General features: G+C 42.6%; 1 protein-coding gene across 2 annotated transcripts in view; it reads right to left on the reverse strand.

Moving 5' to 3' along the window:
* Window positions 1-14,413, reverse strand: part of LOC121512006 (phosphodiesterase 4D interacting protein) — a 171,883-nt gene extending 157,470 nt beyond the window's left edge. Inside the window, exon 1 of one of the 2 annotated variants that reach the window (XM_041790942.1) lies at window positions 14,329-14,413. Coding sequence is in view for 1 of the 2 variants with exons in the window: in XM_041790941.1 (XP_041646875.1) it covers window positions 3,916-3,941 (26 nt within the window). In the remaining variant the exon portion in view is untranslated. Of the gene's footprint in view, window positions 1-3,915; window positions 3,979-14,328 lie in introns of those variants that run through there. The other variant, XM_041790941.1, reaches the window with a different exon arrangement.
* Window positions 14,414-15,195: the final 782 nt, after the last annotated feature.

Here is a 15,195-nt window from a genome sequence, read left to right on the forward strand (position 1 = left end):
CACCAACCAGTCACTGAGACACGGTAAACAGAGAGCAGGAGTGGAGGAATCCCTCTGCCACCACCAGCCTCAGCCTCTATGGGCCTTTTCTTTAAAGTACGCGTCATTTAGACCAGAGATATTCAGCGTGTGGCTCTTTTGTGATCATTTTAAACATTATTCCCCCAAAAAAACCTTAAAATAGGGAAACTTTTTTGCCCCTTTGTACCATTTTTGCCACTTTTCACCCATTAAAGCCACCTTTTGTCATTAAATACCACTTTTTCCCTACTTTTTGCTTGTTTTTGACGCTTCTTTTTCCCACTTTTTCCCCAGTTTTTGCAACTTTTATCCCACTTTTGCCCCTTTAAGAGTCCTTTTGCCATTAAATGCCACTAGTTTTCTATATTTTTGCCCATTTTTGGCACTTCTTTTAGCCACTTTTGTCCCATTTTTGCCCTTTTCACCATTTTTCACTCATTTAAGCATCCCTTTGCCATTAAATACCACTTGTTTCCTATTTTTGGACCATGTTTGCCCCTCTTGACTGCTTTTTGCCCATTTTAGTCACTTTTCACTCATTTTTTTGGCACTTTTGTAACATTTTCTGCCACCTGTAACTCATTGTTTAGTAACTTTTCACCCGTTTTTGCTGCTTTTGGACCATTTTTGCCATCTTTAACTCATTTTTTTGCTACTCCAAGCCGTTTTTGCCACTTTTCACCTCTTAGATTGTGGCTCTTGTAAAGGTATTTTTAAACAGTTTGGCTCTTTGGTTGAGTAACACTGATTTAGACCAACATCATATATTCCCGGCCTGGACCTTACATTTACATATTTATAGAAGTATTCGAATGCTTCAGCAGATTTGACTCTAACAAACGTTTCTAAGAGCTCTGCTGCCGTAGCTGCGGTGGGAGTTTTGCCTCTACTGAGAGCATAAAGAAAGAATAAAGAGAGGATTTGGTGGGACGGATGGGTCTGGGTCTTAGTTTGACTTATTCTGGGGTCTGCTGTGTTTCCACCGAGCAGTCCGCTTCAGTTCTGATTGTTGAGTCATGACCTCTGACCTTAACTGAGTCAGTGAGGCCTGCAGGTCTTTAGATGTTGTTCATGGTTCTTCTGGGACCTCCTGGATGAGTCGTCCATGTTCTCTTGGAGTCATGTTGGTAGGCCGGCCACTCCTGGGAAGGTTCACCACTGTTCACAGTTTTCCCCTGTTGTGGGTAATGGCTCTCACTGAGCCCCAAAGCCTTAGAAATGTCTCTTTAACCCTTTCAGACTGATGGATGTCAGTGACTTTGTTTCTCAGCTGTTCTTCTTTAGATGGTTCCATGATGTGTTGGAGATCTTTTAGTCTCCCTCACTTTGTCAGACGGGTTCTAGTTAAGGGGTTCTGGATCCTTAAGGTCTGGCAGTAATCAGGTCTTGATGTGGATACTCAAACTGATCTCAGCTTTATAGAATGTGGTTAATCTCAGTACTTTCCACGGGTCCAGGGAGGTTTGGATGGCTTTTTTAGAAACTGACTTTAGAATTAACTCAGGTTATCTTTGTCTAATATTAACATCAGTTTGATGATCTGAAACATTTGAGGGTGAAAAATATAAACATGAAGAATATCTTAAAGAAAAGCCGATCCAGGTGGGAAACTTTTACTCAAAGTCATCAGACGTTAAAAATCTGACCTATCAGAGGAGACGCTCATTCAGTCACATTCAGATTTTTACTCTTAGTTTACTAAAGTCTGTGTTTTCTGTTGTTGCTGCTGGCTGAAGCACCTCTAAACTTTCCTACCTCTTAGTCATCCAAGCACCAAAATAAAACCCCAGACTGAGTCTTTAATTCTCAGCTTGCATAATGAAAAGCCACCATGATGTCAGTTCTTCAATTCTAAGTCAGCATGGTTGAGGTTTGTGTTTTTTTTTCAGCCATACCTAAAACAGTAAAAATATCTATCCAGGCTCCTTAGGTTCCCTGTAAAGTCTTAGACCGGGTCAGTAAGGAGGATTTGTGAGGATCAGAGGAACGTGGTCTGGATTTCTCCCCATTAGCACGTCCTCTGATCCCATCATGAATAATCAATGAAGGAGATTAAGTCTCACCGAGCTGTTAAAGCCTCTTTTATCTGCCACAGTGAAGATCAGACAGACGAGCAGATTCACATCGGAGTGAGAACGTAGAGAGCTCTTCCTCTGAATCAGAGTCTAACATCATGACCACCGAGGACTGAGGCTTTTAGCTGTTTGGTGCAGACAGCTGAGGGAGACCTGGGTAAACATGGAACAACAGAAGCCACACAGACGACAGTAACGGCCTCTAACGGCCTCCAGCAGCTGAAGACCACCGGTCAGGAGAAGAGGTGTGAGAACAACATTTATTCTGGCTCTCAGGTGGTTTTACTTCACTTAGAGCCCGTTTGCAGAGTTTTCTACAGACGGTCACACACACGCCAGACACCACAAAACCTGTGTCAGTATTTCTGAATGAACTGATCTGGGAGAATGACAGAGACAGGTTTGTATGTGGTCTTTCACAGTTAAATAAATATTCTGTTGTGTGTTGTGTTCTGTTGCCAACCATGGCCAACTATTTAGAAAAAAGAGGGAAAAGGCCGCCAACATCCCTAGCTTCACCAAGAGTCTGTCCTCTGCCTTTGAAGACAATGTCATCCTTCATCCTTGACAAAACATTCCATCCTTGCCTTTGAAGATGACGTCATCTTTTAAAGATTCTAAAACATTCCATTCTTTCCTTTGAAGATAATGCCAAACTTTAAAGTCTATTAAACATTCTCTCCTTGCCTTTGAAGATGATGTCATCCTTTAAAGAAACTAAAATATCCCATCCTTTCCTTTGAGGATAATGTCATCCTATAAAGATTCTAAAACATTCCATCCTTTCCTTTAAGATATTGCCAAACTTTAAAGTCTATAAAACATTCTCTCCTTGCCTTTGAAGATGATGTCAACCATTTAAGCTTATAAAACATTCCATCCTTTCCTTTGAAGATGATGTCATTCTCAGAAGTTTCTGAAACATTCCATCCTTTCCTTTGAAGATGATGTCCTCCTTTTAAGCTTCTAAACCATTCCCTCCTTGCCTTTGAAAATGATGTCATCCTTTAAAGCTTCTGAAACATTCCAACCTTGCCTTTGAAGATGATTTCAACCTTTCAAGCCTCTAAAACATTCCGTCCTTGCCTTTGAAGATGATGGAGGTCATTGATAATTCGTACAACATCTCTAAGACATAAACCCCGCCCCCTTTGAGAGCAGTTTTGGACCAGACCTGGTTCAGGTTTGTGGGATAACATTGAAAATGAAATGGAGAACAATGCATTTTCCGTAACTTTAAGAAAACTTCTGGGCCTATTAAACATTTACTTTATCCAGATGGAAAGACATCAGGAATGGAAAAGTGCACTCACACTAAAACAGTTCATTCTGTTTGTCTTATTCAATCATTTCTAATAGAATCAAATATTATTAATCCATGCCATCACAGCTCTTTATAGAGGCCACTTCATGATGTTTACTTGTGCATTATGAACACAAACTGCTGAACGTACTTCTCTTTGCATACAGATGCTAAAACTTCTTTAGTTTTAATGGCATTTATGAAATAAATATGTGCCGTCTTTCAGGCATTAAAAGGTTAAAATGAACACAGACAAGTCAGGCTTTTACTCTGGAATAACTCAGCCAATCACTGCCCACCATCCAGAAGCTCCACATGTTTGAGTCCAGACCTCCGTCATTATGTAACAACAGACACAAAGGTCCTCTTTTCAATCCGACTTTAAAGAACTTTGACTTTATTTCTTTCATTCACTGCACAAAAAAGGCTTTTCATCTTGATTGTACTCTCAATTAAACCACAAACCCTCACAAAAGTGACCTCATGACTCATCAGAGGACCATCGACCAGCCTTACCTTCCTCTGTAGAGATATCCACTCATCCTAAAGCTGCAGAGATGTCACAAATACAGATTATAAGAGCAGAAGCAGCTCTCCTAGAGTCCCCTCAGACGGCAGGTGAGCGTCCTCGCTGTGAGCGCCTCCTCACATCCTCACAGCTCCTGTAAACACTCAGACGTGGACAAACAGCAGCCAAAGGAGCTGCAGGGAGTGAGTTAAAGCTTCCAGCCTCCTGGAGCCGGAGCGAAGTGACCACAGCCGGGCAGAAATCCCTGAGGAGACAGCCAAACGGCGTCCAGGCACCAAGCAGAGAATCTGACGTGGCAGCCAGAGGAGGTAAACACCGGGGCGGCGGGGAGCAAAGGTACACACGGCGCCTGGTTCAGCATGAAAGAGCGATCTGTCTGAGCACGCTCCAAACAGACGCTCCACTAGGTCTCTGTGAGTGGACTAACCACAGCAGCGTGTTCCTGCCTCTGCCTGTAAAACAGTCACCATTCTGTCAATGCACTATTTGCCTGGGGTGTTTTTTAAAAGCAGGGTGGAGCAGGCACCAGGAACCTTAATGTTAGTGTGTGTTTATGCGTCCACTCCCACCCCCACAGGTGTGTGAGGCATGTCAGAGCAGGTACGGCAAGGTATGAATCCAGACACCAACCCCCAATCAGCACATACAGAGCAGCTTTACACTCTCTCTGCAGAACAACATGCTTTTTAAATCAAAGTACCAGGAAATTTTTGTTCCAGGAACTTCTCTTAAAAGAAGTCAGCCATCCTGGTAGCCAGGTTTCAGTCGAGGAAGTAGATCAATACAAATATTTGATATCAGATCAATTACTAATAAAGAATATGATATGAAGGACCCCATATTTAACAGACATTTGGGAAAACTGTCATTTCAGTTTTTACAGAAATTTTATGTCTTTTTTGACACGTAATTTCAGCAAAACAACACAAAATTACTTTCTGAAAGAGTCACAACATCATGGCTTCACTGTAAAGGCTTGTGAAGCTTTAAAGGAAGACATGTTATAGGTTATAAAGGATGTCTTCTTTACAGGCAAGCATGGAATGTTTTAGAAGCTCTAAAGGAAGACTTTATCTTCAAAGGCAAGGACGGAATGTTTTAGAGACTTTAAAGGATGACATCATCTTCAAAGGCAAGGATGGAATGTTTCAGAGACTTTGGAGAATGACATCATCTTCAAAGGCAATGAATGGGATGTTTTAGAGACTTTAAAGGATGATATCATCTTCAAAAGCAAGGATGGAATGTTTTAGAAACTTTGGAGAATGACATCATCTTCAGGGGCAAAGAAGGAATGTTTTAGAGACTTTAAAGGATGACATCATCTTCAAAGGCAAAATCGGAACGTTTTAGAAACTTTGGAGAATGACATCATCTTCAAAGGCTAGGATGGAATGTTTTAGAGACTTTAAAGGATGACATCATCTTCAAAGGCAAGGACAGAATGTTTTAGAAACTTTGGAGAATGACATCATCTTCAAAGGCAAGGATGGGATGTTTAAGAGACTTTAAGGGATGACATCATCTTCAAAGGTAAGGACGGAATGTTTTAGAAGCTTAAAAGGAGGACATCATCTTCAAAGGAAAGGATGGAATGTTTCAGAAACTTCTGAGAATGACATCATCTTCAAAGGAAAAGACAGAATGTTTTAGAAACTTTGGAGAATGACATCATCTTCAAAGGTAAGGATGGGATGTTTAAGAGACTTTAAAGGATGACATCATCTTCAAAGGCAAGGATTGAATGTTTTAGAAACTTTGGAGAATGACATCATCTCCAAAGGCAAGGATGGAATGTTTAAGAAACTTTGGAGAATGACATCATCTTCAAAGGCAAGGATGGAATGATTTAGAGACTTTAAAGGATGAAATCATCTTCAAAGGAAAGTATGGAATGCTTTATAAGCTTTAATGATGACAATCTTTAAAGGAAGATGGAACCTTTGATCCGATTTTAAGGAAGACATCTTTATAGGCATGAAAAGAATGTTTTACGGGATTTAAAGAACATCTCCGAAGATCAGGAAGGAACGTTTAGAAGCTTTAAAGAATATCATCTTTAAAGGAAAGGATGGAATGTTGATGAGTTTTAAAGACTGACAATCTTTTTTCAGCAGATCAATGTCTTCAAAGGATGACATCTTCAGAGAAAAAATGTAATGTTTAAAAGGATTTAAAGGATGACATCATCCTCAACAGCAAGGATAGAATGTTTTTAAGCTTTAAAGGATAACATTGTTTTTTTAAGCACATCAATTTTATTAACGAGGACATTGTCTTCAAAGGCAGAGGATGGAATGTTGGTAACGTTATGGATGTTGAGACTGTTTCTCCTCCTTTTTTTGCCAAATAGTAAACCACAGGTGGAAACTTCTGAGAAAAGTAGATGGAAATGGTGAGGAGCGAGGGCTCCTACTTTTGCAAAAGTTGCCCACAAAGGACATTCAACATTAGGCAAATGATGTTGGTATATACATGGACAAAAGTATTTGGCCACACCTGTTAATTATTGAATCCAAGTGTTTCAGTCAGACCCACAGGTGTACGAAATCATCACCTATCTATGCGGTCTCAAACATCTGTGATCCTAAACGGGTCATTCTGAAGAGCTCAGGGACTTCAGTGTGGTTCTGGGATGATGACACCACAAAAAGACGATTCATGCTGGATGTATTAGAGAGTGGAAGAGTTTAGGAACAACAGCAGCTCAGCCATGAAGAGGAAGACCTCGTAAACTCACAGAGCGGGGTCAACAACTGCTAAGAATCATGGGTAAAAGCCTCCGCTGATTCCATAGCCGAAGAGTTCTGAACTTCCTCTGGCATTAATGTGAAGTTTGATGGAGGAGGGATAATGGTCTGGGGCTGGTTTCAGGGTCTGGTCTAGACCCCTTATCTCCAGTGAAGGCTGATCTTAATGCTTCAGCAGACCAAACATTCTGGACAATGCTATGCTTCCAACTGTGTGGCAACAGCTTGGGGAAGGCCCTTTTCTATTCCAGCATGACTGTGGCCCAGAGACCAGAGAAGGACTAGAAAGACCTGGTCTGATGAGTTCAGAGTCCTGACCTCAGAAGTGCTGTACAGAATGAATGGACACACATTCACACAGAAACACTCCAGAATCTTCCGGAAAGCCTTCAGTGACAGTCTAGTGAAACTAGCACCGGAGCCGTTCTGATGATGTTTGTTATGAAGCCATCTCTTCTGTGTATTCTCAGGCTGAAAGGTGGTTCATACATGCTGCAGCTGTGCTGACAGGATTGAGACGGACAGGCGGCACATTCAGGCTGCTGGGTGGAGCTCAGGATCAAAGACGGACAGTGGCGGCGGCGGTGAGCAGAGGTCTGGATCAGTGTCAGTGAAATTCCTCCACAGAGCTTCTCCAAACAAGACAGTGAGCTCCTCTCCAGTTAGCGCGCCTCAGAGAATCCAGTTATACTGGGACTAAAAATAACAGACCAACAGCTCAGTGCTGTGGATAATCAAATTAAGACTTTATTAACCCTCAGGCATCACTACGGACATTTTTGTCCAAATGTTTCCTCTTTCTCTGCTCTCCATTTTATCTGTTAGTGCAAATGGCCTAATTTTTTGTAACAAAGTTTCTTTCCAGGCAAATTTTGGAATTTAAATTTCAATCGCTCTAAAAGGTCAGGGGAACTCTGTGAAACAGGTTTACTACCCTTTAAACCATCAAGGACAAAAACGTCCACTTCCAAAAAACTGCTATAAAAACTTAACAAATTTATATTTTTCTGCTTTTTTTTGCATAAATCTCTTAAACAACTTCAGCTGTGCTCAAAACTACCAAACATTCAATCATTTTGAGGATTTTAACCCCTTAAATGCCAGTTTGATTACTTAAAGTCAGTGTGAAAAAAATGTGATATCTTCCTTAAACCAAATGTTGGATGGCTGGGGCGTTATTTCTAAACACATGTCCATGATTAGCCAAAATATTGACTTTGATGCAGTTTTAGTTTTTGTGTAGCATCTGATTTAAAATTTCCAACCTTTCGAGTCATTAAGGACAAAAACGTCCCATTGACTCCCATTCAAACCACTTTTTTGATCTCACAGCCATGGCGTGATATAATCAGGCATTCGGTAATGTTGTGGTTTCAGCTGAAGCTGTTGAAGTTTTTATAGCAGGTTTTTGGAAGTGGACATTTTTGTCCTTAAAGACTTTAAAGGGTGGTAAATTAAAGTGATGCCTGAGGGTTAATGTTTATTCTAAGAAAACTCACAGACAGACCTCTGCTGGGACTAAAACACACAACCATCTCCTGTGACCTTCTAAGATATCAGAATAAACACCCACAGCTCTTAGGGGGATGTTATCCCATCATTATCTCTACAGAGGCCGTCATACTCAATCATTAACATTTAACACTAAAACTGTAAACGTTCTTCAACAATCAACACATGAATCCCCCCTTCCTTCAGGATCAGCTCAAAGTTTTATCATTTTAACCACTTAAAATGAGATTTCATCCCCTCAAATACATCACAAACATCCATTCCTGTTGGCTCCACATTCTACTAGATATGAAAACACTCCAGCAGGATAGCTAAGATTACCGCCCTCATAAACCCGTGATCATCAACTGGCAGCCCTGGGGCCACATAAAGCCCTCCACGGCTTCACATCCGGCCCCCAGAAGGTTTATTAAATTCAGAAAACTGGAGCCCTGCACGGGAGGCTTTTCTGAATCCTGCTCCAGCTGGATGTCTGACCCCTGCTGCCCACTCCCACAGTGCATGCCATCAAAACCACATGTGCACCTGCAACAGGTGTGTCCAATTCCACCTTCATCATGCATGGATTCTGGCAATATATGTTTTATATTCAGAATAACAGGCAATCTGTTTAATCAAATGACAGTTTTTTTTACCCATTTTTGCCATCTTTTTGCAGATTTTTGCCCATTTTAGTCATTTTTCACTAGCTTTTCGCCACCTTTAACTCATTTTTTTTGTCACTTCTCACCCATTTTTTGCCAATTTTCTCCCAGTGTTTGCAATTTTATGCCTATGTTGCCCTTTTCACAGCTTAAGCTGTGGCTCTTGCAGAAGTATTTTTCAGCGATTTGACTCTTTGGTTGAGCAGGGTCGAGGAACCAGCAGTAGACTAATCTTTGTTTATGCTGAGCTGTTAGCGTCCTCGTCATTAGGTGGTTCATGCATTAAGGCTAACGTGCATAACTGCATAATGGCTCAGCGTCTCTGCATGCTGGTGCAGATGTGCGGTGATAGATCAACAGCACAATAAGGGAAGCATTACAGCTGTGCCTTTGGACTTATTTACAGAGTTTTAGCACTCACTCTTTACTGTGGAGCTTTAACAAAGAATTACACCGCCTGACTGCACAGAGACCGACACAGATTCAAACGTGTTTACGCAGCACCGCCAACTACGACGACGAGTAACAGCAAATTAATGGTGATTTCTAACATCTACATATGACACATCTCCTGGGATATCTTGTTTCATATGAGCACAGAGAAGGGCGTTAAAGAGAGCTGACTTTAATCAGGGACCATGAGCAGGAGTATCATCACAGCCTGCAGCCTGTTGCACCAGCTGTGTGGAAGTTCAACCTTAAGTTCTGGTGTAAAGTCCACACTAAACCCTAGGTTGAAACTAGTTCATGAGGGGAAAAACTGAAGCACAAGGTGGATTTTATAGCAAATCTGTACATATTTAGGTTTTTTTATGGCACCAGTTTTGAACCAGTACACCCAAGAATTCTACTGAGAGATATGAGGACGATCGGAGCAACAGTGTGGCGGGAAAATCAAGACAGACACACAGACACATCGCCAATTAAAGTGGTAAGATGTGCTTATCTTTTTCTTTGCATCTTACAGCCATTAAAACAACCCTAAAACAACTGAAGTTTCTAGAGCTTTCTCAGTAATGACTTTAACATCAGTGCTGGTGATCAAATGTAAATTACTCACTGGATTAAGATGAATAAATCACAATTAATTGCATATAAACTACAAATATAAGAAATGCAGTAAAGATTGATGCAATAATAATAGTGACAAAATGATCACAGGTTTCATGAAATACAGGGAAAAGAAAGATCTCTCTGCAGATTAAGGCCTGATACAGAGTATAGGATGTGGCAGGTCTGACAGCAGTTTTATTACATGCATTATAAAATGATGTTTAATGGCTTTAACGGGTCTTCAATGTGGTGTTGTCTTTGCATAATCTTCATAGCTGTCTGCAGAGGAATAAGACTGTCAAACTTTCAATCATCAGAGCTGGATGTTTGTGGTCTCAAACTTTGGCAGAGTTAGGGAGGAACGTTTTAAATACGTTATGGATCCATGAGTGTGTGCAAGCCTCACTCTGCACAAACACTAACAGCACGGTTTCAGTGTTTGTGTTCAAATTTAAAGAATCTCTCTCCTCTTCCTCCTCTACCTGCCTCACATTCCTCTCATACAGCCGCTGCGCTCAGAGCTCTGCAGGCACGAAGGCCTGGGCCGGCCTGCAGGCTGAGACCGTCGCAGGCCGAACCAGGAGAGGTTTTTATCCTCGTGCTGAGCCAGGTTATGCAATCAGGGAAGAGAACAAACCTTCACTCTCTGGTTCATGGCTCGGTTGGCTTGGACTCTGATGGGTGGGGATTTTAACTCTGTGTGAGCGGGGTTACTCTCAGGAGGTAAACAAACACCCTCAGTGTCACAGAAAACCTTTCTGCTGCAGAAATCACCGCTATGATGGTCCACTTCTTCTACTCAAGGGGTGAGAGCAGAATCTAGACCAGTGGTTCTCAAATGGTGTGACAAGCCACACTAGTGTGCCATCTAGGTGTGCCGTGGGAATTAGTACAACCTTACGTTATTACTACAACTTTATGGCAAGTACTGTGACCAGGCCTGTGCACAGATCTGGCTGGACCACAGAGAATGGGACCCTCCCCAGGTGTGATTTATTGCTATCAGTGCATGTGTGTTGGATCAGCAGCATTTTTGACATTTTTCATCACTCTTATCCTCTTTTTACCAACTTTTAAACATTTTTTTACCATTTTTTTGCTACTTCTAACCCATTTTTGCCACATTGTGCCCATTTTCACCCATTGTCTGCCTTTGTTTGGCCACTTTTTTTGCCCTATTTTTCATCACTTTTAAGCCATTTTACTAACATTCATTGGTAATATTTTGACCAATGTTTTGCCACTGGTCACCCATTGTTGCCACCTTTTTGACATTTTCCCTAGTTTTTGCCACTTTTAACCCACTGTCTGGCCACTTTTTGCCAATTTTTGCTATAGTTAGGCCATTTTTTGCCAAATTTTTCAGCACTTTTAACCCTTTTTACCAACTTTTTGCAACTTTGAACCCATTATTGCAACATTGTGCCAATTTTGCCTGTTTTCATTTTTGTTGGGCCACTTTTATTCCCATTTTTGCCACATTTTTCATCACTTTTAAGCCATTTTTACTACCTTTGCCAAGTCTTTTTACCTTATTGACACTTTCAACATGTTTTTGCCACTGTAAACCCATTGTTTGGCCACTTTTGGCCAATTTTTTTATGTCAGTGAGTCTCTGCAGGCACGGCTGAAAACAGCAGAAATGAAGATTTTAAACCTGCAGAGTTTTGTGTTGAGGATGCAGCCGTCGTTGTCATCCTGCTGAGGTTTCCATTCAAACCTACCCAGAGGTCATTTATTATTGATAAGCATCATGATGCGCCCCCCACCATGGCTCGTATTACAAGACAACATTTAACACATAATCAATAACCAGGGGATGTTTGGGCTCCAATCATGAGCTTTACATCAGCAGTGGAAGGGATTGAAACCGCCCTGCTAAGAGACAACCCTCCAGGAGTTTCTGTCAGCATGTTTTTGGCCTTTCATGCCTTTATTGATCAGACAGCAGAGCGAGACAGCATGTGTTAGGAGGAGAGAGCGGGGGAGCATGCAGAACAAAGCAAATATCAAATGTTTCACTCAAACCAAGGTGGCCAAGAAGATACCGGAAATAAGACTGCAGAGGACGTTTGGAGGCAGTGGCTTTAAAGGCTGCCAGGTCAAAGGTCAGAAAACATCAACTGGAGCACTGGTGGACTTGGGAGGGCAAGGGGGTCTATAGCTGCTCCTGCTGTAGCAAGGTTTGAAAAAATGACACAATAAGGCCCTTTGGCCCTCTAAGTGTTCAAGACGAGACAAAATGCTTTCTTGGTGCCCCCTAAAATGGCAAATTTAGACATTTGTCCTCTTTGATACCCTCTAAATGTTGTTGGTCTAAATGTCCGACAGCTCCCAGTGTGAAACAGGACAGAGCAGGTCAAAGTCCAACACAGTGGACCGAGGACTAACATGATCCTCTGTCAGAGCGGTTTATACTGAGTTAATGTCCCACTGCTGCTGTTATTGATCCACTAATGATCAGAGCCTGTCAGCCAGGACGTTTACATGCTCACTAATAAACCAATCATTACCCTCCTCTAGAGCTACATGATTACTGCAGTAGTCATGTAAACAGAATAGTGTGATACGTGTGGTCAGATGAAGGCCAAAACTATATAAAAACAGAAAACAACAGAAAACATCCACATGGAGCTCGATAGTATGGAAGAGACCGCCCAAATATAATCCAGTCATCCCAACACGCTACTCTGACAGCCAACAGCTGTGGTCCTCTTTGAATTTCATTTCCCTTTAAAACCCAGAGATGGTAGAAACATAGAGCTCAAGTGATGTCAGACATTAGAGCGGGCCTTAAATCCATCCATCTGGGACTATTAGAAGAAAAAACCTCCAACAAGATTCCCCTCATGCTGACTGTCCTCTACGGCAGCTTTTAAAAAGTAGGAACTGATGAGGAACGAGGGTTTCCAACATCCCCAGCTTCACAAACATTCCACCCTCTGCCTTTACAGATGATGTCATCATTACAGTCTATAAAACATTCCATCCTTGCCTTTGAAGATATCATCCTTTAAAGCAATCAAAGACTTTCAGTCATCCACAAACTAACACCAGATCTCCTTCAGCTCTATCAAAGCATTGTTCAGCCTGTTCTCATGTACTGTTCCACATGCTTTAACAATATGCTCACAAAAACAACCAATATAGCCACAAAGCTTATAGGCCTCCCAACTCCCAGCCTCTCTCAGTTAAATGCCAAAGCCATCAGACGCATCGCAAACGCAATAACACAAGATCACACCCACCCGCTAAACCAGTACTGTACATTACTGCCTTCCAGACGCAGATACAGGACACTCAGGTACAACAGAGCCCGGCTTAAGCACAGTCCCATACCCTCCGCCATCACAGCACTGAACCAACATGTGAATGACGCCTGGTTGTCCTCATTTATTTGTAATCATCGCTGAAGTCAATGCTATGTGTTTTTGTGTCTTGTGATTGTTCCCTCTTGTAAGGCGTTCTCATACCTGTATGTGCAGAATCTGTGAAAATGAATTTCCCAGAAGAGACAATAAACTAACTAAGTAACTAGAGCCTATTAAACATTCCATCCTTGCCTTTGAAGATGATGTCATCCTTCAAAGCTTCTAGAGCATTCCATCCTTGCCTTTGAAGATGATGTCATCCTTCAAAGCTTCTAGAGCATTCCATCCTTGCCTTTGAAAGATGATGTCATCCTTCAAAGTTTACAAAACAATCTGTCGTTGCCTTTGACGATGATGTAAGCTGATAAAAAACATTCCATCCTTGTCTTTGAAGATGATGCCATCCTTCATGATGTAAGCCCTTGCAGCAGATAAAACATTCCATCCTTGCCTTTGTCATACATGCTGTAGTTATAGTTATACAGTGATGCCCTTAGTTTGGCTCTTACCAGCATGACCTGCTTGTTTACAGTTACGGGTGATGTGATCAGGAGAATGAACTCGATGATAAAACCAACAACGTGAGTGGATAGATGAATGTTTTACCCACAGGGATCATACAGCACTCACTGGACCCTGAGTCACAGCAGCCGCTGAAATGATCTAAAACTTTCTGAGCTCAGACATGAAGGCTTTAATTTAGGCTGATGAGGTCTACAGTCTGATGTTCTGGAGCTTATATGAAGAGACACTGGTGGGACAGGAAGCTCATCAAATAAACTCTTTGATCATCCAGTCTGCTGGCTGTTGGAGAGCTCAGAAATCAATAAATCAATCCTGAACAGGAAGCAGTGATTGGCTGCGCATCAGACAGCTGGCACACATGGACACCATCATCACCATGTCAGGATCCCTGTTTACACTGGGGGGGGGGGTCATGCTTTCATCTGACCCTGAGAGGGAGTATTTAAAGGTGAGGGAGCTAAAGGTGAGGCTCTAACAGCAGCTCACGCGCTCTCTGATGTTAATCAGGCTGCTCTCAGACGCAGTGACTGATGAAGCCTGTTTACCTTCACGTCCTCTCTCCCGCCGCGTCCCTCGGTGACAGCAGCAGCAGTCTCCTCTCCATCACGTTAACACAGCCCTCCACGTGCGTCAATAACATCCCATAATCACCGACGGATCCTCCAGCCCCTGTTAGAGTCCAGATCCGTCCGTTAGAGTCCAGATCCGTCCGTGAGCATCCCTCGGCGGGTCCCTCGGTCTGGAGTCAGGGATGCTGCTGCTGCCGCTCAGACGACACCGCCGCTGCTCCCGTTACAGCTCATTGGTCGACAGCAGCCCCCCCCCCGCGACCCAATCAAACTGCATGCGCCCACCCCCCCTTCACGCTTTCCTCCCGGCGGTGCGGTGAACCCAAACATCAAAGGGGGAGCCACGTGACGCGCAGAGGAGGCACGCAGAGCAGCGCATCGCTTTAACGCACAGCAGGAGAGAGAGAGGCTGATCGATATGAATGTGTGAGGGCTAAAAGGTGTTAGACAGGACGGACCGGACCGGGAGGGGGTCCCCCCCACTCACACACACACACACACACACACACACACCCAGGTTTCTGCGTCACACCAGGTGAGGAGGAGCAGGGTCAGGTCTAGTCTGGATGATTTAGACTCTCAGTAAACATGATAACAGCTTATCTTTTAAGGATTCTGGTCCTGTGTTTGTCAAAGGGGGGCTCTGGACCCCTGTTGGGTCGCCTGAGAGAACTGGGCTGGTTTAGTCAGCCAGTTAAGCAATAGGATTAAAAACACGGCATATCCAGATCTCTGGTTAAAGTTTAACCTAAATATGCGGATTTTATTTAACTCAACAATCATGAATGTCCTTCAACGACCTTCTCAGGACCAACAGACAGCTGGAAAGTTCAAACAGATCTC

The sequence above is a fragment of the Cheilinus undulatus genome, linkage group 7 (genome assembly GCF_018320785.1).
Source record: "Cheilinus undulatus linkage group 7, ASM1832078v1, whole genome shotgun sequence".
In the NCBI taxonomy this organism is placed as follows: Eukaryota; Metazoa; Chordata; class Actinopteri; order Labriformes; family Labridae; genus Cheilinus; species Cheilinus undulatus.